At 45.1% G+C, this 22,220-nt stretch overlaps 1 protein-coding gene across 1 annotated transcript in view; it reads right to left on the bottom strand.

Moving 5' to 3' along the window:
- Positions 1–4,395: 4,395 nt before the first annotated feature.
- LOC134088652 (major facilitator superfamily domain-containing protein 3-like) overlaps positions 4,396–22,220 on the bottom strand; it is a 31,656-nt gene continuing 13,831 nt past the window's right edge. The window contains exons 4-6 of the mRNA XM_062542718.1: positions 18,935–19,035; positions 8,339–8,448; positions 4,396–5,307 (exon numbers count right to left, since the gene is read on the bottom strand). Of these exons, the coding sequence (XP_062398702.1) occupies positions 5,095–5,307; positions 8,339–8,448; positions 18,935–19,035 (424 nt within the window). The 3' untranslated portion in view covers positions 4,396–5,094. The remainder of the gene's footprint in view (positions 5,308–8,338; positions 8,449–18,934; positions 19,036–22,220) is intronic.

Here is a 22,220-nt window from a genome sequence, read left to right as displayed (position 1 = left end):
AAAACATGTTGCAATCTTTACACCTGCTACAGCCACACAGGAAATTCTATATTTCCAAAATGCACAAAAAAAAAACCAGAAGAGTCAAAAGTCAAAGAATATCCCTCTTCTCACTTTCCCCCGTTTTATATTAAGGCTTTTTTATTCAAATTAATCTCCGTATCAGACATATCACGGAGATGCCTTTTGTCACTGTTGTGCTTTCATTGTTGGCTGTCTCGTGACGGTGCGATTAGTACCCATTAGTTTGGCAGAGTCTGAATGGAAGGCTTGTGATTTCCCTTCCAGGCCCTCCCTAGTGTAACAGTGTAATGTTGACGTTTTGGCTGCAGCTTCTTCAGTGATCAGAAACTTGGTGGCAAAAAGATGAAAAAGCTTGTGATTGTACCTCATAAAATGAAGTATAAGGACACAATGAAAATGCTCCAGTCTTCACAGAAAATAATTTGTGACTCCAGGGGCTTATATCCCTTATACAAAAAAAGGTCAGTTGAGAGGGTATATGGTCATGACCGTGAACACCTCCCTAGCAGAGGTGATTAGAAAATAAGGTCTGACAAGGACAGGGCAGGTAAGGGATAGCAGCCACCAAGGTGTCCCGATATATGGAATTAATGGACGAGGCAGAGGCAAAGAACTCCTCCTCCAGGTAAGTTCACCTGAGGAAGGTCTACATGACCGAAACATTGTGAATAAATGTTTGCCATGCGTCATGGACAGTGTGCGGGATGTCCTCTATAAAGAACTCCGCCGCCATTAATAGCCCCTCCACTAGCCAATCAGAAAAGAGAATTTCATGTCTCCGTGGGGATAAAAGGGTTAAAGGCGCTAAATGGAGTTCTGTAGGCTTCAACATGTCTTGAACGAAGCCACGCTGCACTCTTCCATGGACTTCCATTGTTGTTAATGCAGCGGCACATGTGGTGAACAAGTGATATCACAAGAGAGCCGGCGGACGCTTGCTAACTTTACTGGATATCTGCGCAACACAGAGCAAAGGCGTTTCTGACATTGTCAAAATGGCTGACATTCAGCTAATATTTGTAGGTCATTTTTAACACTTCTTAAAACTTCACATACAGTATAGCAGTAACATTGGCGAGAAACACCAAGGGGAGAGAGGACATCTCTACTTCATGCACCATGAGGACAGCTAGGAGCTAGCCCACAAAACACACCAAGGGATTTGAACAGGAGTAGGGAGCAGAAGGGAGGAGAGGGGAGCCACACAGACTATAGCTTGTTTGCAGAATTGCCTCCATGCTGGTGGTGGTGGTGGTGGGTGGGGGGGGGATTGGGGGGGTCTGGACAGAGGCAGACACAGCAGCTCAGGATGAGGAGAGCAGGAGAGCTCCAGTGAGGTGGGGGGGGGGGGGGGGTGATGGAGGGTTGGGGGGGTAGTAGCGACGGAGGAGGGGGGCCTCCACAAATCTCTCCCCCAGCTGGGTAACTCCCACCAATCTGACGCCCGCAGCTGGTGGTCCCCCTCTAATCTAGACGGTGGGACACAGCGCGGCCCTCCACCCTCCATGCGTCCTCTCTCTTCTCTCCCCTCCTGCAACAGCATGTTTCATGTTCCACCTCAGGCTGTGAGCACAGCCCCTGCTACAAACACACACACACACACACACACACACACAACTCCTAGAAATCTACCCACAGAACCTGAGAAATACTGTCCTGAATACTGTAAGTGAGTTTGCTTGATAAGGTACAATGGTTCAGTTTAACTGCTGAGAATAGAAGCAATTCCCTGTTGAACTTACATGCACCTTATATGATATACATTTGGAATATATCACTGTTGGCTAGATTGCTATCATATCTGTGGATATAGCTTGTGCGTTAAGCTTCACAAACTGTAAAGCTAGCCTATGGCCATGGGCTAAGTCTCAACAACAAACGTTTAAGTTGTTTTTCTTATGAGAAGTTTTTTTTCTGGTACATAAAAATACATGAATATTTAGCAGGCAGCCGTCGTTATCTGAGCGAGTGAGCAGGTGTGCCGATGCACGGAGGCCTGCGCTGCTTAACGCTGTCACAGTATTGCATCATGGCGGGATGGGGCTGAGGCTGGGGGGAGGTGGAGGTGGGGGGGGGGGGGGGTCTGGGGAGGCGCTCTGGTAGCTGATACACACGGGCCTCCGGAGTGCACTGCTACGAAGGCTCGGGGAGGACTCTCCTGGCTCCCTTTTGTCCCGCGCGTGAGGTGTGAAGACGCTAAGCCTCGCTACTTTGGCCTCCTTTCTCCGCGCGCCATACATCCAGGCGCACATAATGACGGCGGATGAGAATGAGCCAAGTGGAGGTCTATTCAGGGCGCCGTTGTAAGGGACGCTAATCCCCTTACTTCAGCATGTCGAGTCATTTGACCGCTATAGTGCAGGAGAGTATACAGTGTCACGGTGTAATGTCTCGTACAGTAAAGCCCTCTCCACGGCTCAGAGGACTAGGACTACTGTATGGACATCCACCACCATCTCTCTGATAGGGCTACCGGGGGGGGGGGCTCTATTCTGTAGCCAGCTTCTCTCAGATGGGAGTGGGACAGGGTTAGAACCTGCGCTCAGGTTCTCTCAGATGGGAGAGGGACTGGGTTAGAACCTGCGCTCAGGTACTCGGTCTTAAACATCTGGCTGGTTTGAGGTCAGTCTGTGGTGATTTGCGTTCTGTCTGTGGCATGCTCAGTTTGGGGAAGGTGTGTTGATCTAGATCAGTTTGGGGAAGGTGTGTTGATCTAGATCAGTTTGGGGAAGGTGTGTTGATCTTGATCAGTTTGGGGGCAGATGTGCTGTTTTGGCAAGAAATCAGATCCTCTGAGATGTATGTCTCCCTTACACAGTCTCTCTCTTTCTCTCTCTCTCTCATCTAAACATTCTAGTATCCCAGAGAACACCCATTCTCCCCTTCCCTCAATTCCTCCCAACTCTCTCTCTCTCTCACACACACACACACACACACACGCACACACACACACACACAAATAAACAGATGTCCACGCCATAATATCTGTAGAAGCTTTATTCTTGTGCCATGCCTCTTCACACAGAGTGGAGACAGGGTGTGCTTTACATAAAGAGTTTGTCATACAGATGATGAATTGAGATTACAATTATTGCAATTCATCAATAACGGAGACAATTAGCTCCCGCTGTTGATGTCTAACAAGTCCATATCTGTTAGAGTAATTGGTTAATTTTATTAGTGGCTCTAATGATTACCTCGCACAATTCCAATATGCATATACTTGACATTGAAGAAAAGACACAAGAACGACAAAATGACAGTACTGCACAGCTAAAACAAAAAGGGCACAGTTCATTCTTGATTCTAGTTCACCCCAGGTGAAGACATTCTTTGTCATGACCAGAATTAACATAAGAGTGTTTCAATTGTTATGTCAATTGCAATTAGTGAAATTATCACCATCATGGCTGATAGACTGTAAGTCCTGGAGGGTTGATGCATAACATTGAGCCATTTGTGTGTGTGTGTGTGTGTGTGTGTGTGTGTGGTATCTCATTTACGGCTCCTAATCATGGAGATTCAGTGTCGTGGCCTGATCTTCTTATATAAACACGTAAGCCCTGGGAGACATGTACATTCTATTTTACATCATGTGACTGGACACTCAAACATGGCAGGCGGGATGGATAATCAGACATCTGCATAGCTCCAGTGCAACACAGTGCACAGTCAGTACTCCAGACTCTCACACATTGCACACAGCACACTCTAAACAACCAGGCTCACCAACAACATACTGTATGGGACATCTGGACAGCACAAACTGGCACGGTCAGAGAAATAAAAAAGATTAAAAAAAAAATATATAAAAATAATATAAATTAAAAAAACAAAACATTACACAGTCGATTTCCTCTAAGCAGTAATGACACCTATTTTATAGATATGTAAACTTGGCACTACATCTAACATCTTACACTTACCGAACGCTATGAGGCTAATGCTAAGAGGCTAATGCTAACTAATGGACTACTGAGGCGTTCTCAGGGGTATACTGAGAACAGAAAGCATCTTCAAGTATCACTGTCACAAATCACACTTACATAAGTCACCTATCTTTCAGCAGGAGCATTATTGCTTAGTTGCCTTACCTTACCATTGTCGGCCCCAAAGCAACCAAACATCAGGCCTATATAACTCCATACCCTGAGGCATCAGTGATTCAGTGGTCCTAGATGAGCAATACAGCTCCTAGCAAGCAAACTTCACGCCATGTACACAATCTGTACACTGTGCTACACGTATATGTGTGCTTTAATGTGTGTAGAAATAATAATGTTTAATGTATTACAAATAATACAAAAAATCAAACAATAGAATGGAAATCTACACTATGTGTTGTGTTTCCCCTGGTGATTTATCCTAGCCTGATGAAGATAAGTCATATGAAGATAATGTGTGTCCTTCTGATAACAGTGATTTACCCCACTGTGACACAAGTGATCTGAATATACTGAAATATACATCATGCTTTGTAGACCTGTAGTTACACAGCAGAAGGGCTTCGTTGCTCTTGAGAGCAAACTCTACGAGTCTCCTAGCACCTTCACGGTCCGCTTGACAGATAGCGTTACCTTAGGTTATATTGCACGGCTTTAATATTTCATTAGATGTTAGTAAACAAGCCAACCTACCGCTCATGCAGCCTATCTGCTCTAACTATGAGATGAAGCACTACTGCGAGGTAGTAAGAGGTCAAAGGTGAGCGTTGCCTTGAGTTTTGTCAGGTCGCGACCAACAGCGCAGATGCAAATCGACTGATTGATTTTGGTTCTTTTTTCCCTTTTCTCAGAAACGTACTTCCTGAGTTGCTTCTGTGGCTAAATGCTGGTTAACTGCAATTGCGGAATGCTGTGTTTTCAGAAGGCTGTGCTGGCTGTTTTTGTTTTGGATCACAAGCCCCTTCAAACACACAAAGCACATACAACCAACCACATACACCCCCATGGCACACACACACACACACACAGATGAACACACACACACACACATGAAACCAAGCACACACACACAGACACACACACACACACAGTATGGGCACCAAGCGAGTCCAGTTGTGTCTTTTTTTCACTTCTCGGCGTGGCTGGTGGTGTTCACGGGCTCCTTGAGGGGTCCCGTGAGCGTGGCCTTCCACACGTGGAGGGCCGAGATGGCGGACAGCGTGAAGAAGAGCAGGTAGGCGATGGCGAAGCCCACCGAGTCCACCAGGCCTCCCGCCAGAGCACTGAAGCTCAACTTCCCCAGCACCTCCAGCGTGGCCAGGAAACTGTAGTGGGTGGCCTACAGGGGACGAGTGTGTGTGTGTGGGGGGGGGGGGGGGGGGGGTAGAGAAGCATGGGATTTAGAGGGGAGGAAGAGGAGGTAGAGGAGGAGAAAAGGGGTAAAGAAAGAGAACAAAAAAAACAACAACATAATGACAGGACTTTATTCCACATTTTTATGTCAGCCAAGCAAGATGAGTCAAACAGGTTATGATTTTCATTTACAACATTATATCAATATTAATGTTAAATCTACTGCCTGCCAAGGCAGGGTACTTATCCTGACCCTTTTGACTTGAGCATACTAATCTCAACTAACAAAACACTAACAAAACACAACACTTGTTTACATTGAGGCAGCATGCTGTTGTCTTATATTCACGACGGAAAAGAGCAATTATCCTTCACACCACACCTTAAAACCAGGGCCTGACTCTTCTCAGCGAGGGGGAGGGGGGAGGGGGAGGGACGGAGGGGGGGAGGGACGGGAGGCTAATTCTGAAAATCTCCAGCCATCTCGAGCGGACCCCCGGGTCACGCTGACACGTCCGTCGCCGCCACTCAGCGCCAGTAATGGGTTAATGGCGGGCCGGGGAGCCCCGCGGCCGAGGCGCAGGAGAGCGAGCCCAGATAAAGGGAGCCGCATTTACAGGGCCCGGGCCTGGAAGCCTCCCTCAGCGCGCCATTTCGATAACGCTGAAAAAAGCATTGCTTTATAAAGTGGACATACAGAGTGGCGCATTTCCCAGGGTGTCCAGATTACAGCCAAATACCTGGAATCCACGATTTTCATCTGCGCGCCCTCTGTATTGTGGAAGGGGTAGGGGAAGCATACTAAAAGGGTCCGTAATGCGATACATTTTCCAAAATAGTTGCGTTAAGAACAAGACTCCAGGTAGTGGGTAGTGGCCTATTAGAATTTTGCCTTTTTCCCCCCCCTCCCTCACTGCGCTATAGCACATTGTTAGCGGGGTACTTTGTGGGATCTCTTTGGATGAATAGGCAGCGAGGGCCTTTTATTCCCCCCCCATCCGCCCACCCGCCTTCACCCACCCCCAGCCTATCCCCCAAATGTGCAGCTTACACCATGTTTTACAGTGGGCAGGCTGTACGAGGAGGGTTCCTGAGACATTAACCCACCACCCTGTGTTCTTACGGCAAGGAGCAGGGCTGCAGGGAGGGGGGCGAGGGGGTGGGAACTCAATCTGGGTCTATGGCGAGCATGTGACTGGAGTTAAGTGAAGTACTTTTATTCCAGCAAACTTGTTTAATGTATACTGTTTCTCCCTCCTGGGCCCTTACCAAACACTCAGGGTATCGGTCTCACTGTCATTCGATATGACCTTAAAAACACACACACATACACACACACATGCACACGCACGCACGCACGCACACACACACACACACACAGGCTTGCAGCGACACTATGTATGTCATTTTAAAAAAGGAGACCCTAGGGTTCTCGTCGTCATCTCTTTTGCTAATAGTTATTATGATTATTCCTCTGTCGTTTCGGGTTTTTAAAAATAGCGTGCACACCAAGGAGCTGGCTGTATCCTCAGAGTGTGTGTTTTTTTTTTTCTATTTTATTTTAAGTGATAATAATTCATCACCTTTATAGCTGATTGAGTGATGTTGAGAAACGACGAATGAGCACCTCCAGGCAGTGATGCCCCAGTTAAAATGGGACAAAAGAAGTTGTCAAAGACGAGCAACAACAAAAAAAAGAAGGAAAGAAGTGGGGAGAAAAAGAGTGAAAGAATGACAGGGAGGGAGAGAAATAGAGAAGAGTGAAAGAAGGCATGAGAGATGGAGAGAACGGAGAGACTGAATTGTGTGCTTGAGAGAGAGAGAGAGATAGAGAGAGAGAGAAAGAAAGTGAGGGAAAGAAAGAGGGAAGAGAGAGATAGAGTGTGGGGGGAGGGAGAGGGTGTCAGAGAACTGAAGTTCACTTGATCCTTGATCAGGTCAAACAAAGTCACAGCTGACTGATGCTATGCAGTCCTGTCAACCTGTGTGTTCAACCTGCGAGCAAAGGATGTGATCTAATCCCGGAGAGAGTAGAGAGCAGAGACAGATAGAGGGGCGGAGGCCCTACAGGGCCAGCTGATTAATGCTCACCCTTTCTTAAGCCGGGGAGTGTCTATTTCAAAAGCATTACATAATGCCATAGAAGGTCTGGATTTGCATTTTTTTACCTTTTTTTGAAGGCTGCATATAAACAAAGCACTGCATATCTTCACCGCATATCACGTGCATCTTGACTTCAATGCCAGTGGGGCTGACGTGAGCTGGATGGGCCTGTGTTGCTACTATTGAGTTATTGTACGTGATTTGGGCAAGGTGTCATTGCAAGGCTGCACTGATTGACAGAGTAGGAGAGAGAGAGAGAGAGAGGAGGAAGGAAAGAAAGAAAGAGAGTGACAGAAATGATGACTGAGTTGATGACTGAATTGACACCACAGGATAAGGTGGTGGAGGTGGTGGTGGAGGTGGTGGTGGTTGTGGTGGGGAAGGGGATCTCTCACAAACACACTTTGTTTTGCCTTCGGAACATTGCGTAACATTAACATTACACCACCTGTGCCTGAGAAGGCTCAGATTCACATGATTCACATGTAGACAACAACCCAGCACACCTCATCACTTACCTGTTACCTCTGAAAATCTGCTGTACACCAGATGGATAATAGTGTGGAGCAAATGTCTTATTTGAAAGGAATAGAGTAAGAGTAGGCGTTTCTATGTATGGACACAAGTATGAGCTTATGTGCATGTGTACATGTATGTGTATGTGTACTGAATGTATGGTTATGTGTGTGTGTGTGCATGTACGTACGTACGCTTTGTCAGCAGTAACTGCTGCTACATACCTGGACGCTGTCCTTGTTGCATAATGTGCAATTCATCATGTGTATCTCTGCAAATGTGCGTGTGTCTCTGTGTGTGTGTGTGTGTGTGTGTGTGTGTGTGTGTGTGTGTGTGTGTGTGCGCATGTGTGTGTGTGCGTGTGTGTTTGTGTGCGTGTGTGTGTGTGTGCAGGGTACCTGGATGCTCTCCTCGGCGCGCTGAGTGCAGTGCATCATGACGGTGAAGGTGAGGGTGGTGATGAGGCCCCCCAGGAAATGCTGCGCGCTCATACTCAACACCGACATGCCTGCAGCGACAGCCACCACAACCCGCCACCAGTCAGTCAGTAGAAAACAACATCATCAGCATACAGTGGGTACGGGTTGAGAATGCACCTTCTCCCGCGGGACTCCCGAAGAGATCCCGCAGTGCGTCAAGCCGATTTTTTTCGAGGCTAAGGCAATGTACCCAAACAACCACCAGGTGGCAGAAAGTTTCAACTGCATTTAATGATGAAGACCGCATATCCGTCAATAGTCGACTCCTTAATCTCACTGAATCATTAAAATGAAGGTGATGACTGGCGAAATTATTCAAACGACACTTCAATGAACCATTGTTGAAATGAATGAAAATGGTTATAGAAATCGCCTACAGCCAGCGTTATAAGAAATATATAAGTAATAGTTAAAGTCTTCTTCCGTATTAAACAGATAGCCTACGGGACGCTCTTTGTTCCGTAGTCTATTTTAAGGAACTACTCAATGCACACACACTGGGTAAACTGGCGCGCTACAAACATTAAAATGTCAAATCATATTTATTTCTCTTTGTCGCCATGATATTGGGGGAAACGCGGAGAGGCGAGATGGTCAGTCCTCGTATTTGTTCTTCGCGTTTCGTTATAAGAAATATATAAGTAATAGTTAAAGTCTTCTTCTGTATTAAACAGATAGCCTACGGGACGCTCTTTGTTCCGTATTTTAAGGAACTGCTCAATTCACACACACTGGGTAAACTGGCGCGCTACAAACATTAAAATGTCAAATCATATTTATTTCTCTTTGTCGCCATGATATTGGGGGAAACGCGGAGAGGCGAGATGGTCAGTCCTCGTATTTTTTCTTCGCGTTTCGTTATAAGAAATATATAAGTAATAGTTAAAGTCTTCTTCTGTATTAAACAGATAGCCTACGGGACGCTCTTTGTTCCGTATTTTAAGGAACTACTCAATGCACACACACTGGGTAAACTGGCGCGCTACAAACATTAAAATGTCAAATCATATGTATTTCTCTTTGTCGCCATGATATTGGGGGAAACGCGGAGAGGCGAGATGGTCAGTCCTCGTATTTTTTCTTCGCGTTTCGTTATAAGAAATATATAAGTAATAGTTAAAGTCTTCTTCTGTATTGAACAGATAGCCCACGGGACGCTCTTTGTTCCGTATTTTAAGGAACTACTCAATGCACACACACTGGGTAAACTGGTGCTACAAACATTAAAATGTCAAATCATATTTATTTCTTTGTCGCCATGGTAGGCCTATTGGGGGAAACGCGGAGAGGCGAGATGGTCAGTCCTCGTATTTTTTCTTCGCGTTTCGTCATAAGAATATATAAGTAATAGTTAAAGTCTTCTTCTGTATTCTCTGCCACATTCGACAACAGCATTCAAGTTCCTTCTCAGCACGATGACGTGACTTTGCTTGCTGTTGGCCCAGATTAGAACAACATGCTCGAATTCACCAACAGAGTCGCGGCAACGTTGGTAGATACCAGTGATGCGCGGGTACGTGTCTGAACGCCCCGCCCCGCCCCGCCGTTTACAACTAACCCGACCGCAACTCGGACCGCAAAAAAAAAATATTGAAATACAGGACCCGACCCGCTTCCCGACCCGCTTATTGTAAAAAGTAGCCTAGTCTAACTTAGTCGTAGCGTCATTGAGCTATGCAAAATTGGTATCTCATATGCATGTAAAACAATAATATAGCCTATATTGCCTAATTATATATAGCCTATAATTGCTCAGAATTTGGGAAACATGCATTTAGTCTACCTTTTTTTTGTTCCGTGTCAGCATTCATCCAAAAATGTGGCTGTTTGACTCAACATTGAACATAATTAGCCTAGGATTTTCCTATACAAATTCTGTTTCAGCCGTTCCTCACATGAATGTCTTGAAGCTCTCCCAAGCATGAAATGCAGGCATAGAATATTATTAAGAAACTCTTTATTAACGTCTTCATCAATGGACCAAAAGTCCATTGCTCCGCGATTATAAATTGCAGCGAGATGAAACCTTTATTGCACGACGTGGGGAAGAGCAGACGTGGGGCTTCCCAACGAGCCACTAGGCCTATAAGTTGCGCAAGGACGCACATATTGCATGCTCATACCAATTGTAGGCTATATGCCTTGATGACATTAAATTAAGAAATATTTCCTGATTTGGGAAACTTTTAGTTTATTTTTCTTTCCATAATACCATTCGATCTTGCTGGAAATTATCAGACTTGAGAAACACGCATTGCATCGGCAACTTCGCTGCTCAGTAGACGATTCTGCCACTTTCTGTAGAGGCCAGCAGTTCGAGATAAAAGCTGCAGATCATAGACAGAGAAAGCATATGCTCTGAGAACAGAACACAACTGCATGTCAAGTGTAGCCGAGGGTCTGTCTACGCAGAAACAACAAGTGCATTTCTACATGTTCGTGACAAAATGTGGGGGATAGAATCGCGTTTCAGTGGGAATGCTGCAACTTATGTCTTTTTCTTCTAAAGACAATTATGTACTATATAAATGACAATTTATTTTTTTTACCGACCCGACCAAACATGACCCGCATATCATTAAAAATATTTGTTCTTGACCCATAACCGCGGGTGACCGCGGTCGCCCGCTCGATTTGGATCAGCCCGCGCATCACTGGTAGATACGGATGCCTGCTCTTCAGAGCCATCACCACAAAGGAGCACTAGAGCCTGGTGCAAAACCACCAACTGGGATGGATCGAAGGGCAAGCAAGCACTGCCACACAACGTCAAGACCTTTGTCAACACTAAGCAGAAAGTTTCCTACGATGGGGAGAAGTGGCCGCAAGGACTGCATCGATAAGATCAACGAATGCCTTCGCAAGCCCCGAAACCCTGGCGATACATTTTCTTTCCTTTAATTCAATAAAACATTGTTTATCTGAAGAACTTTTCCGAGGTTGTCTTGTCTACCAAATCCTAAACTTAAATAGAGTAAACATTTTATCTTATGAAAAAACTCTTAGGGGGAACAGTTAGGCAGCCCTTCCTCCATTATCGTAGTAGGACTATAGGCAATTTATTAGAGGGGTCAAAAAAAACTAATAAAGTAGGCTAGACTAAATGTGTCACTTTAGTGATTGGCTCTTTCAAATGCAAATTAGGTGGATGGGCTTTTGAATGGGCCTGCTGCAGGTGAGAGGACAAATCCTACGAATTTATTGTTTTTAGAAAGTGACATTATCATTGCCATATTCTCTTAAAACATAGGCTATATATTTGAAAACGAGTTGATTAAAGGCTTCTAATGGTGTCTCTATAATATGATAAAAGCAGAGATTGAGATGTGTGTTTGGAACAGTTTTTCAAATCCCCCGGGGGTATTTAGACTCCAGGGTGTTAAGCACTCATTCACAACTGTCCCATCGCTAAATGCTCTCTTGTGTTGCGTGATCACACAAGTATAGCCTACCTGTCGTAGTGTGCTTTTAATTTGATATGCCTAATTATTATCTCCGCCAAGGATATAGGATGAACAAAGTCTATGGATTTGCTATCCAGTAGCCTAATAATTAGGCTATGTGCCACGTCCGATTTCGCAAGTGGTGTAGTAGGCTACATTTAAAAACAGACAGCCGCCTGTGAGATCCATTTCATGAAGAGCATTATTGTCTTGTGCGATCATTCCCCCTCCCCCACACTCGTCTAACCAGTTCACTACATTATAGCCTATAGCCTATGCGGCACTGAGGACGACACTTGAGCCCGACACTATGTCAATGTAAAAATGTGTGTGAGTGCGCGCTGAACCACGAATTAACATATTAACTTTTCTTTTCAGCAGACATCGCAAACATAAAAAGAATCTCAAAACAGGAAATCTTTCGTTTCTTTTAATAAATCGATTCATTTTGTTTTGACGGGTTCCGGAGAGGTTCTTCGACTGGGTTTCGAACCCCGGTCGCTTGCGTACGATACCTATGCTTCAACCACATGCGCCACAACTGGATGTGAATTTCGAAAGGTTTTATTCGGCATATGTAGGCTCATAGGCGTAATTTGCGGGGGGGTTACAGGGGTCATGACCCCCTCAAAAATCATATCCAGCTATTATAACCCCCTCAATATCATCACATAATTCAGATTACACTGAATATGAAATATTCTGGATGAATATTTTTTGTTCGTTTTCTTTTTTCATTTAATTTTCCAGCAAGATAGTATCATGTTTAAAATATTCTGAAATGTACCCCCCTACCCACCGACTACTTGGTATTACCCAACCTGCGTTCTCTACCGAAAGTTTGTTTACTATTTTGCGCAGTCGCTGGGATGAATGGTTGCAGAAAGCTCTCAACTCAGGTGGGAAGATGAAAAAGACATTGAAAGGCAGTCAGACAGCATTTTTTCATTGTTGGTTGAACTTGACACCAACCAAAAATAGGACAAATCCTGACCAAATGGAGGTATACCCCTATTGCTAAGTTAGCTGTTAAATTAGCTGATGATTTGTTGACTGGAGTTGGCTGGCTAGCCCTATGAGCCCGACGGACGCAAAGTGCGTTTAAAACACACCAATTCTTCTCTGTTACATTGCTCCGGGATAATTAGTCACAGCGAGATGAGACCTATATTGCACGAAAGAGCAGAACCGGGGCTTTCCAACAAGACTCGACACTTGTCTGCACGATCAAGTATGAAACTAAAATAAAATCACGAAGTTAAATCAAAGTATATCATATTTACAGTCTATATTGCTCTGCATTCACTTTGAATTACACGCGACCCCGCCATCGGAAAGATATGGCACGCATGTCAGATGAAAGAGGAGAGCTAGAGCTATCCACAGATACCAAATACAACCTTCTAGGCCATAAAACAGACGAAGTGACAGCAAAATAGCATAATAACTTAATTTAGCTCCACTTACCCCATGTTTTTGTGTGGCATAATAGCCTATGTTCATAATCCAACGTTATCATATTTCCGTTTCTCTATGGCAACTCACGTTCATACGGTTTTGAGATCCTAGCAAACTCCTGTATGGTATCCAATTCAAGACTCATATTGCATCCAAATGTGTTTGACAAATAAACACTTTTTTGCCTTTACTTTGTTCATTGCAATGCAGTAAAAAATATTATAGATAATCATCATCTGTGCGCGTCATGTGTGCTACCACGCAAACAAGTCAGGTCAGATCAGCTAGTGTCACAAATATGGAGCACAACAAGTGTCAAAAAGTCATTTCTCATCACTAAATAAAAATTGCCATTTATTTCTGGAAGGCACACACCACATATTTCTGTAAATTGCTCAGCCCCAAAGTATACCTCCACCATGGTTCTTACAGTATATTGCAATTTTCAGGACAGTCAGGCCTACAGTACACAACCATGCAAGTCATGTCGAGCTGTCAGCTTGCTGTGGTGAGATACATGTCAAAATGTAAGAATTTGTATAGTATACTTTTTAAATTTGTATTATTTAAAAATCTAAATCAAATCAATGCAAGTATTAATACATGTGGTAGATCTGAGCCTAGACTGTGCTGAAAAAAAAAAAAAAAAAAAAAAAAACAATATGTAGCATGTGTGAATGGCACTTACAATGACCAGGATAAATGCTTTTAACTAGAGGTAGTGAAAATGCCCTTAAAACAGCCTAGGGCTCATAGGGCTAGTGCAGGCGCGAACTTTATACATAGGCCTACACACAAGACGGTCCATGTGAGCACACTGAATTCAACTACTGTAACATTATGGCACAAACAGTCAAGTGAACAGCTGCATTTACGTTAAGTAGCCTAGCCTAAATCATCATGGTGTATTTCTAACAAAGGAACAGCAAATTAGCATGTTACCTTTTGCACAAGAAAATTATTCAATAAATAAATGAATTGATAAAAATATGCCGCAAGTTTAACCCCCCCAATGTTAGACCCAAAGTTACGCCCTTGTGTAGGCTACTTGAACGTCGCCGTAGCCTACTTGAACGTCGCCGGTTAAAATGAACAAGCCTCCGTTTTAAAATAGCTTAGGCCTACACATTTCTAAGTATTCCTAGCATGTAAATGTTGCCAAAATGTCCATCTTGTCCATCTCTTTCGTCTTCGCCTTGACGTTGACAATAATAGCCTATTCACGGAAATGCGGTCTTGTAACCGTAGCCTAATGAATTCATGAATTAATCTAAGGTTGCCTTTCGAGTAGCCTATTTCAGGTTGAATTGAAGGCTATTTCCTTCTGATAGGCCTATAGGTTTCTAAAACCATTTTCATTCATTTCAACAATGGTTTATTGAAACGTCGTTTGATTAATTTCGCCAGTCATCACTTTCATTTTAAGGATATAGGATGAACAAAGTCTATGGATTTGCTATCCAGTAGCCTAATAATTAGGCTATGTGCCACGTCCGATTTCGCAAGTGGTGTAGTAGGCTACATTTAAAAACAGACAGCCGCCTGTGAGATCCATTTCATGAAGAGCATTATTGTCTTGTGCGATCATTCCCCCTCCCCCACACTCGTCTAACCAGGTCACTACATTATAGCCCATGGGTCTTCAACCGGGGGTCCGCGACCCCTAGGGGGTCCGCGGAGGTAGCCTACTGCAGGGGGTCCGCGAAAATATTTCGTCTGAAGCATTTTTTTCTCTTCCAAAAAATAACATTTCAAAGTTAACATAATGTTCAATGAAAATCGCTTCATATTCGTTTTTAAATAACACATTGTAGGCTACCCATGAATCATGCTTGTGATAATGTGATCCCTGTAACATTGTGTTACCCAATGGAACACTTCCCCCCCCGTGCGTTTTAGTTAAATAGCTTCGTTTTCAGCGGCATCTGACCATTCGACTGTTTGATTCGTTTGCTTAATGTCGGGACTGATGGACCCTGAACTTTGCGGGGTAGCCTATTTGTTCTGTGTGATGTTTTGCTTTGTTTTGGGTTTTTTTTAAAATGAGAGTATGCGGTCTTTGCACGTCAAGGCGTTCTGCGTGAATTCATTAATCCAACGTTCTCCGCGTCATACCATCAAAATGAAACGATAACGATAATCGTGTGTGTTTGTGTTTCCTTGTGTAAGACAAGTTATATTTACACAAGATGAAGAGGCTCTGTCTGTATCAGGTTGAGCAAATGAAGCTTTGCCTGAATTTAGCTGAATTTATACCACCAGAGAGGGTTAAAGCGGAGCTTCTGACACTTGCATATTAATTCGCCAATGTGAATGTAACGGTAAACACAGCAACGTTGTATCTAAGACAGCGGCAATATAAACAAAAATTATAGTAGCAGTGGTATAAACGGGATAATCAACTCCGCGCCGTGCGTTTATAAGAAAATAATGCACTGCAATAATGCCTGCGGCGTCGGGAGCTTATTAACACTTCAAACGTAGGCTACATTATTTTCCTAGAAACGCACGGCGCGTCGTTGATTATCCCTTACATATCCACCTTAGTTGACCCTTGTGACATTCATTCTATTATAGGGCGAGTTTATGCAACACTATGTAAAGAATTATCAGAAACGAGTTGTATAAAGCAGTTACCCCCCTGTTACAGTAATAATAACTTATGTTTATAATGTGTGCGTTCGTGTGTGTGCGTGCGCGTAGGCCTACGTGTATGCATGTCACTAATGACTGACGGTTCAAATGATAGGCATGATTTGAGGTGTGCCAGGTGTGGGGGTCCGTGCTCAGTCTCTCTCACAGCCAAGGGGTCCTTGGGCTGAAAAAGGTTGAAGACCCCTGTTATAGCCTATATGCGGCACTGAGCACGACACGACACTTGAGCCCGAAACTATGTCAATGTAAAAATGTGTGTGAGTGCGCGCTGAACCACGAATTAACATATTAACTTTTCTTTTCAGCAGACATCGCAAACATAAAAAGAATCTCAAAACAGGAAGTTTTTCGTTTCTTTTAATAAATCGATGCATTTTCTTTTGATGGGTTCCGGAGAGGTTCTTCGACTAGGTTTCGAACCCCGGTCGCTGGCATACGATGCCTATGCATCAACCACTTGCGCCACAGCTGGATGTGAACTTCAATAGGCTTTATTCGCGAAATGTACTTGAAACGTCGCCGGTTAAAATGAACAAGCCTCCGTTTTAAAATAGCTTACACATTTCTAAGTATTCCTAGCATGTAAATGTTGCCAAAATGTCCATCTTGTCCATCTCTTTCGTCTTCGCCTTGACGTTGACAATAATAGCCTATTCACGGAAATGCGGTCTTGTAACCGTAATGAATTCATGAATTAATCTAAGGTTGCCTTTCGAGTAGCCTATTTCAGGTTGAATTGAAGGAAATAGTCCTTCTGATAGGCCTATAGGTTTCTAAAACCATTTTCATTCATTTCAACAATGGTTTATTGAAACGTCGTTTGATTAATTTCGCCAATCACTTTCATTTTAATGATTAAATGAGACGGATATGCGGAGCATTTCTCTCCCTCTCCGTTGCCCAAAACGTTGCTCTGGCATCTCTGCTGGACTGACCGAGTTATAGCTACGTCGAGTGAGAGAGCTGTGAGGTAGGCTGTAAACATTCGAAAACTCGGGCGGTCTATGTTGCCCCCTTGCGGTTGCAGTTTTCCCGATGCTTCGGGAGTCCCGATGTGCGGGAATGAAAGGAGCATTCTCAACCCGTACCATCTGTACTCAACAACACACTGATGGCTACGCAATTACTTTTCCTGTGAAAACAAAATCCTCGCAGCATGTAAATAAAATTTAAAAAAAAGACCCAGACAAGCCCCTGACCTTAGATGTGATCTTTTTTTTTTTTTTTTTTAAAAAGATGTATCAGTTTTTTTTTTCTTTTTTAAAAAAGATAGTGCTTTTCTGCTTGCATCCACAGCTGGTTAGCAGCAGACAGACATGCTGTGAAATAATGAGCGGCTTCTCTTGAGCGCTAAGTACATCTGAGCCGCCGTAGCGCTAGCATCGACACGAGCGCTCAGCCGCATCCTGGGCCTGACCTGAGGTGAGCTCCTCTGGCAGCCAGGCCAGACTGCACCAGCTCTGGCTAAGAACGAGAGAGAGAGGGAGAGAGAGGGAGAGAGAGGGAGAGAGAAAGAGAAAGAGAGAGAGAGAGAGAGAGAGAGAGAGAGAGAGAGAGAGAGAGAGAGAGAGAGAGAGAGAGAGAGAGAGAGAGAGACAGCCAAGGCATGTGGGACCGCCAAGCTGGGCCTTTGGCTGGGGTTAGAGGGCAGGAACTTTGCCATCAATGCTATGGACCAACAGACCCCCACCCCCCAAAACTCCAACCTCCCACCCATATATGAATTGAGGGGGCCAAGAGCTCATTGCTTTAGTTGCCCTGTTCTGCATGTCTCTGCGTCAGCCCCCCAAACACCAACCCCACCCAACCCAACCCCACCCCACCCCACCCCACCCCACCCCACCCAACCACACGGCTGAGATGACGCGGTGGTGCGCCTTCCGCATCGAGCCGCGCTGAATAATTCACTGGAAATGTTTAGTTCTGCCTAACAAGACTTCTCCATTACTTATCCAAGAACCACAGACAGCGCAAACGTCTCCCCGCTGCTGAGGCTGGTGTCTCATGCAATATTGAACCATCTCGGCAGAACCTCGCCTTCTTATGGGGAGGATGGAAGCGTGGTGCAACCAGGGGGTTTAGGGGGGAAAGAAATGGGGTGGGGGTTGGCCACACACACACACACACACACACACACACACACACACACACACACAACACCATGACAGAAGACAACGATCAACCTCGGTGGGTGAAAGATCCAAAAAAAAAAAAAAAAAAGAGAACAAAAGTACAGTAGCTAAAATTGCATGAGTTCCTCCCGATTTCCATCCCTTTATTTCCATCAAATAAACATCTCAGGAGCGGGGCGGCGGGAGAGCCGAGGCAGCAGCAGGAGCCGCGCGCTTTATCAAACAGCCTCCCGACGGTGAGAATAGCACGCTGGGGCCGGACCACCGGCAAATCACACGTGTCTGCGCCATCCAACCCAACTGTCGACGACTACGCAAGACGGCGCTTGAATGCGGCGGCGTCTTCCGCACCCTCGTGGGCAGCCACTGAGGATGCTGGTGGAAGATATGGATGCACTAGCTCACCACTGACAGGCACAGGAAAAAGGGTGTACATTTAAAAACATACAGTCACTAACGTCTGAGAAATCTCAGTTTCCCCAACTGTGTTTTACGATACCGTTAACACACAGTATGGCACTGCATGGGCTGCATATGCAAAAGAGTTGGGACACACATGGAAACATACATACACCCACTACATCAAAGGCTGACAGAATTGCGGTCCATATTTCATTATCTGGTGAAAGGCTAGGCGCAGGATACTCTCTCTAGCTGGGCTTTTAAATAAGTTATGCTATTAGCATGGCTACAAGAACGAAAGGATGAAAACACCTTCAAACATTTTCATCTAAAAACAAACAGCTTGAAACTTGAAACTCGGTCTGTGTGTGTGTGTGTGTGTGTGTGTGTGTGTGTGTGTCTTTGTGAGTCACATGCCGCCTTACCTTTCATGAGTGGCGATGGCTCCAGTATGGTCAGCAGGGAGCTCTGGAAGATCATGCCCACCGTCCTCATCACAAACACACGCCTCATTATCAGCCCAATGCTACAGGGGGCAGAACACAACACCAACATCAGCTCCGACGCCACACCAGACGACACCACACAACCACAGAAAACACCAAACAACACCAGAAAACGGCAAATAACATGGTTGCTACTGTAATTTCCCAACTGTTAGCCGCAGCTTCATTTACAAAATTTCATCAGCTAGAGGGTTAATACAGGGGGCAGTTAATATGGTATAAATATGTTTTTTAAGTTTCTTTTAACTGGCATGAAACACTGTCCTGTGACTTATACACAATGCGGCTAATGCATAGGAAATTACTGTATTCCAATCCAAATCAAGTCCCTGGACCAGTGACCAGTTTCATTTACCCTTTTGTCCACACAGTGAAGATATGTTAGGGTTTAGTAGTATTCTGATATAGACCACGAGGACCTCATGTATTATTGCCAAGTCTACAAGCAGAGCCTGTTTTTCCATCAAGGCTGAGTGCTCCTGTTGTATTGTATTGTGCTGTGACTGAGCACTTGCTGAAATGAGATGAAAAGCTCAATTCGATAAAAGAAGAGTATTCAAAGTGTGTGAGACAGCTGAAATGAAAGCAACAAAATTGTTTTACTGGTTTTATGTGCCATCACATAATTCCTGTGATACTGATGATAGAGAAATACAGTGAGTCTCTCCTACCCTACTCCTGCTTGTGTTTTCCTACACTACTATTGGCTATCTAACACTAATGGACACCCATAAACAAACACAGAGTGGACATAAACTCTGCAGCCCGTTCTCTCTCCTCTCTAGACACGCTAATTGATCGCCCGTTAGCGGTTTAAAAGAGCATCCTGGTGTGCCCGGTTCACGGGGTAATCAATAACCTGACAAGATCCCCAGTGACGGGCCTGATTAGACTGGGGCTAATTAGTGTCCATCAGACGTCTCACTCTTGGCCGGTCGGCCGGTCGTTCGGAGCCATTATCTCCCAATCACCCGCGGATTAGGCCGCTGCCAATCAGAGCACCCCGAGCGGCCCGTCAATCACGGCGCGAGGGGCTGGAGGGAGAGGGAGAGAGAGAGAAGGGGGCAGGCGAACAACCGCCTCAGGCGTCGAGGCGAGCTGTGTCACTGAAATTCAGATTCCCCCGTGAACCCTCCACTAAATTGCACTAATTGATAACGTGGGGGCGGTTTTAACAACTTCCGACGTGGTTGGATAGTGACTGTGTGTGTGTGTGTGTGTGTGTGTGTGTGTGTGTGCGTGTTAGCTGTGCGTGCTAGCTATGTGTGTGTGTGTGTGTGCGTGTGTCTGGGCGCCTGTAAGGTCTTGAGCTTGTGGTGATACGAGACGGAGGGATCCTCGGAGGAGTCGCCTCGGCCGGACTGCCCACAGCCACGTCCAGTCTGGCGCAGTGGTCGAGGCAGACCGAGAGCTTCTCTGCCTGACTGGCCTAAAGCACACAACCAGTCAGAGACACAGCAGGGCAGACCGAGGGCTAGTGAGCGAAACAGAGAAAGAGAGATATCCACCTTATTCCTTTAACCGGAAATCTGGCCGGTTTTCATCTTCCGTTCATTCTGTTTACGTTATAGGTTTGTGCATTCTCAGTACGTTAACTACTTCCGAATTTCTTTCTAAATGTTTACAACTCTGCCCACAGCATGGATGTACTACATAATATATAACCGATATAAAATATAAAAGTTTACTTTAATATACGTTGTGATATGTCAAGCACTGTCAACCGCCACGTTAAAATCGATAAAACGCAGCTTCGCCGGAAATAGAAAAACGTTTTCTGAATCCTGAGGTGTCATGGCAACGCCCATTGTTGGCTAAGGCATATCGTGGATAGAAAGACAGATAGAGAGAGAGAGAGAGAAAGGGAGGGAAGTCATGAATAATGGAAAAAATGGGTATTGGGAAGGAAGGGGGACGGAAAGAAAAGAAAATTCTATCAAATGATGCTTCCGTCTCCATTCTGACCTTTCTGTTGGTGTAGATGGGCGAGGGATCCATCAGAATGGCCAGTGCTGGCAGTCGGCTCGGCCGCACGAGAGAAAGCCAATCTGCCGGCATTCTCATGCAAACGAACTAACTCTATTTTCCCCCTAGATCTCCCTCTTTTTTTTCTGCTCCTTCTTTCCCTCTCAATGACACTCTTTCATATTTCCCCTCTCTTTCAAACGGCAATGCAGAGAGAGAGTGAGCAAGACAGAGATAAAGGGAGAGAGAGTGAGTAAGAGAGAGAGAGGGAGAGAGAGAGAGAGAGAGAGAGAGAGGGGGAGAGCTGAAAATGAGTCTGGAAACGGGCGAATCTTGCCGGCTCTGCCCCCGAGATAAGATTTACGCTCTCAGATTGCAGATGCAGATCTGTGTAAGGGGGTCAGTTTTTGGCCACTCGAGCGTTGCAGATGGGATCGGGATAAGTGTCCAAATTAGCTTTTAGCGGCCCTGCGCGGACAACGGGGGGAAACCCTATCTGTGGGAAGCCTGGGCCCCGGCAGGAGCGGTCCGGGGCCTCAATGCGTACAGTGTCGGCCGAAGGCAGCCCCGCGTGTGAAACTCAGCATTCCTTCTGCTAGTCAGAACAGCTTTTTCTCCGAGAGAGAGAGACAGAGAGACACATAGAGAGGGGACAAGCAAGTAAGAGAGAGAGAGAGAGAGAGAGAGAGAGAGAAAGAAGTAAAATGAACAGGAAAAAGAAAGTGCACACTTTGAGGCACACCTCCTCCTTCATCGTCACTTTGCCCACAGAAAGTGACTAACGTTTACAATGGTTTGGTTACACAAGTGACAAAATGCCGGTTCTAGTTGGGAGATGATGCTGATGAGAGCCTTCGGTGAACACTGGTTTTCAGAACCGCAGCGTGCGATAACAGCCATTGTTCTCTCCAGAGGAACAGCGTAAAAAGTTATTTGTAGATTGCATTACATCAGCCGTGCCCGGGGTAAAAACGATAACATGATCGCGGACAGGTGCACGGTCTTATGCAGCATATGGAGTGTCAAACCTACCTGCACTCGGGCAAAGTACAGAAGTACAGAGGATGTGTTGTACAACCAGTGGTGGGCAGTCACAAAGTAGATGTACTTAAGTAACTTAATAATTGACTAACTGAACATTTTTATTTGCTACTCCATTACATTTAGTGACGTCGTTCTTTTCACCAAAGCGAATAAGAAAATGTAGGTTAAGAGAGCGAATGCATTGTAGCCATACCAA

Source organism: Sardina pilchardus, chromosome 8, assembly GCF_963854185.1.
Source record: "Sardina pilchardus chromosome 8, fSarPil1.1, whole genome shotgun sequence".
In the NCBI taxonomy this organism is placed as follows: domain Eukaryota; kingdom Metazoa; phylum Chordata; class Actinopteri; order Clupeiformes; family Clupeidae; genus Sardina; species Sardina pilchardus.
This window is presented reverse-complemented; position numbering and strand designations above follow the sequence as displayed.